This window comes from Triticum dicoccoides, chromosome 4A (genome assembly GCF_002162155.2).
Source record: "Triticum dicoccoides isolate Atlit2015 ecotype Zavitan chromosome 4A, WEW_v2.0, whole genome shotgun sequence".
Classification (NCBI taxonomy): domain Eukaryota; kingdom Viridiplantae; phylum Streptophyta; class Magnoliopsida; order Poales; family Poaceae; genus Triticum; species Triticum dicoccoides.
The window spans coordinates 20,040,937-20,044,935 of NC_041386.1; the positions used below are offsets into that span (position 1 = coordinate 20,040,937).

General features: G+C 49.3%; 1 protein-coding gene across 1 annotated transcript in view; it reads right to left on the minus strand.

Moving 5' to 3' along the window:
• Window positions 1-559: 559 nt before the first annotated feature.
• The window catches only part of LOC119283368, an 8,963-nt gene continuing 5,523 nt past the window's right edge, over window positions 560-3,999 (minus strand). Inside the window, exons 9-10 of the mRNA XM_037562942.1 lie at window positions 2,712-3,428; window positions 560-1,474 (exon numbers count right to left, since the gene is read on the minus strand). Coding sequence (XP_037418839.1) covers window positions 761-1,474; window positions 2,712-3,428 — 1,431 coding nt within the window. The 3' untranslated portion in view covers window positions 560-760. The remainder of the gene's footprint in view (window positions 1,475-2,711; window positions 3,429-3,999) is intronic.

Here is a 3,999-nt window from a genome sequence, read left to right on the forward strand (position 1 = left end):
AAAAAACAAAAATCCCAGCCACAAAAATGCTGACGCGTGGATGCCTATTGGTCCCGGTTGGTGCCACCAACCGGGACCAAAGGGTCTCCTGCCTGCGCTCCGCGCACAGGCCACGTGGAGGCCCATCTGTCCCGGTTATGGATTGAACCGGGACTAAAGGGACAGGGCATTAGTACCGATCCTTTAGTCCCGGTTCCAGAATCAGGACAAAAGGCCCTTACGAACCGGGACAACAGGCCCTTTTTCTACCAGTGATTGTAGAGATAGATTTGGTTGTTAGACTTCTTAAACATATCACAATTGTAACTATCTCAATCTCCTCTTCTCCAAGTAATCTCTCTGTAACTATCGTTGGGGTCGCGCCCCCTTTATTTATAACACGAACCACGTCCCTCAAGAGAGGCAAGACGTTTTCCGCTATCGCACAGGTTATTACAGGTTACAATGCACACTAGGCACACTACACCAAAGGCCTCAGTTGCAGATTCCAACCCCAGAAAATTCATTCATTAAGCAGGCCTGAGTATGGACTAATTAAGATCATCAGAGTAAAAATCTGTCGATGAGAATGCAGGGACAGTATTTATACCACTAGATATATACCACATAATCGGTGTGGAACCGCAATACAATCAGTCTATGACTATGAATTAGCACTACAATATGCAATACAGCTATCTATACAACTGTATATAGATTAAATGGTTATGAATTCTGGTAGAGTTTGGATCGTTGTTACTTAGATGACCCATATTTTGCGCTACGCGTCGAAACATCTAGATCTCCTCCTCTCCAGCTCTAGCATCTCAGCTTCATCCCTCATTCCTTCACTCAGCAGCTCCTCCCAGAAGTCGTCAGTCAGCTCGGCCTCACCACAGCCCTGATTCCGACCACCTCTGTCATCCTCCATGCCCTTCCTGATGCCCTGAATGTTCATGGCTAAATTCTCCAGCTCTGAAAATTCCCTGTCCTCAAAAATGAATGTGGACTCGAGTGGCTCACTCTGACTGGTCCCCTCAGGGCCAAGGAACGGCATTACATCGATGGGCCTCCTCCTCTTCGTCGGGTAACCGTCCTCGAGGTCCTTCAGTTTATTTTGTTGCTGGATCAGCTGGAGAAAGAAGTCAGGGTTCTGTATTGCTCTTGCCAGGAAACCCATCATCTGGAGCTGCTTCTGCTCGACGTGGTGTAACCTCTCTTCCATGGCTCGCATGTCAGCTCTGCTGCTCTGCTGCTCCTGCCTCAGTTTCACCACCTCTGCGAGTAAGGCGTTCTTGTCGCGCTTTAGCACTTCGATTTCTTCGTCGAATCCGAACTGGCCGACTTCGAGGCAGGAGCCAAGAGCCTGCTGCTGTGATGAAGGGAGATAAGACATTGGTCTCCTTCTCTTTATCATCTTCAGAAGCTGTCTCTGGCCCCTAATGAAACCCTCGTTCGCGAACTCCCATCTGTCTGGATCAATCTTTCTAAAACCCTGCAAATTGCAGAATAAGTCACATATTTATTTTAGTTTCGAGAAACACAAAGAGTAGAAGAACAACTGCAGTTAGCTCAAGTTCACAAGCCACAAGCAGCAAAGCTCAACTAACATGGCATACTTCACACAATATAAAATGGTAGGTTTCACACAGTGTTATGCCCAAATTTATAAGAAGTGGAAGAATAGGTAGTGGTATACTATATTGCTTGATGGTGATGAAAGGAGTCTTCTAGAACAAATAAGCAGGTTCTTGTAGCTTCAGCCGGTGTCTTGATCCATCTAGCTACACAGTAAGAAGTTGAAGAAAAAGCATGTCAGAATTAAATATGTTCGTCAAGGAGATGCAGGCTATTCAGCCTCCCAGCATATCTCCTTGTTCTGAAGTATCAAGAAGAATTCAGGAAATAAGGTTTTATGCACATGCCTCTGCCAAAGGATTGGCCCCAACCTCATTTTTCCGTCGAATTCAATGATTTTCCCTGACTTTACGTAAGCAGATAGTGGCAGAGATATTCAAGAATCCTATCTATCCTAGTAGGAGTACTAGTATCATAGCTATTGTAGTCTGTTGAAGAGTTCAAGCTATGTTCACCCTTCAAACCAGAGGCAAAAAACAAAGAATTCTAGTTTGCAGCTTCTTTGCTGATTAATTGTAGATATACAAGATTTACACAAAGGGAAGAGAATCACAGTAACATAGTTCACTGCCATATTTTTTTTCGACGAAGGGTGGATTTTATTAGCTCAAAATGAAGCATCAAGAGGATACAAAACACAATGAGCACACACCCGGCCTCTGGATGCACACAGCCAACACCAACACACGGCAACTAGCAAAGTTCACTGCCATATAGAACCGCTTACCGCTAGATGCTAAGAGCAGCTATAAATGTTACTCTTCTTTCACAATTTGTACCCAGTTACCAAACTGAACCATCTTATATTTTTGTTTTTGTGTGATTTATGTCATTCCAGAATCAGATGCATACCAATAATCATGGTGACCAGACCACCATAGTCACCACAGTTGTATTGTAAGACAAGCACGAAATGTTGCTTTGGCATTCCATCATGTCATTTGTCGTTCATCTCTTGCTCAAGCAACTCAGCTAAAATCTTGGTTCTACAAATGCAAGACTGGGATTGCAGCAACACAAGCAAGCGACTAGCAAGTGCAGGTTAACTGAACAAGTAATGGTTGAGCAAGGCAAGCAGGAGAGGGGAGACTCACGTAGGTGTTGAGCTGGCGGACGAAGCTGGAGAAGTTGCTGTGCTTGAAGAAGCGCGGGAGCAGCACGGCGGCGAAGAGGTGGGGGTCCCAGACGACGAAGCTGTCCCCGGCGCGGCCCCAGGAGACGACGCCGTCGGTGGCCGGGTCGGCCACCAGGTCGAACGTCTTGGTCAGGAACGGCGGCGGGCCCGTCTCGTGCAGCCCCTCCATCGGCCGCGGCGCCAGGCCCCGATGCTCCAACTCCTCCTCCTCCTCCTCCGGCGGCGGCGGCGGCCACTCCTCCTTCACCCTCACCGGCAGCAGCACCCGGTCCATCCCTCCTCGCGGCCGAGCAAGCAAACAACCAGCGATCTCCTGTCGCACACGGAAGAATCCAAAGAACCAAAGAAAGAATTGCTCAGCACAGTGGCGCCCAACGCAGGTGGTCTTTGGCTGGCTGCTTTCCTTCCGCGGGAAAGTGGGAGGTGCCTGCTGATAAATACTCCTGCCGAGTACGGGAGCGAGCGCGACGGGACGGGGGCCGGGGCGGAAGGTTCTGGGCCGCGCGGCGCGTTCGTGACCGGCCGGCTCGGAAGCTTCTGGACGCCGGGGCCGGGTCGCAGCTAGCGCGGGCGGGTTGGTGCGGGTGTGGCTGAGGTTGCCGCGCCCGGCGCAAGTGGGCGAGGCGGCCAATCGGCGGTCGACAGACGCGCGGGTGCGCCAGGCGGCCGACGGCGACAAATTTCATATGCCATTTTTTCCGGGCTCGTGATTGGCTGCGACTTGCAGCGAGCCGATACTCCGGGTCGGATACTCGGCGTCCTGGGACACATAAGTTGCTCTTTTTTTCCCGGGCTTTTTCGTGTGCTCTCTGGAAAGGAAAAGGAAAAGGAAAAAAGAGCCGCCTCTCAAGTAGCAGTGCTCATGTCATATCCCTGCTTGTTGGTACGGTGAGATGCATCTGCACAATTTTGTCGCTTTCTGTGTAGAATGATGCCTCAAATGATGAGAACACTGTTTTAAAATCTGATTTCTTATCTGACAGCAAAAGTTTCTTTTCCCTATTTGACACTAGTCTTAAATTTTATTCCCTATACGACATTTTCGTCCATTTTAAGTCTAAATGTCATCTGAAAAGATGATTTTGCCCCTCATGTGGTATCTGTGTGCGCGCGTGTGTGCTGTTGCGTGTGTGGGTGCACGCGCACATGTGTGTTGCTGCTGCATGTGTGTGTGCATGTGTGCCGCTGCGTGTGTGTTTGCTACTGCGTGCGTACGTGCGCGCGCGTGTGTGTGATGTTGCGTGACT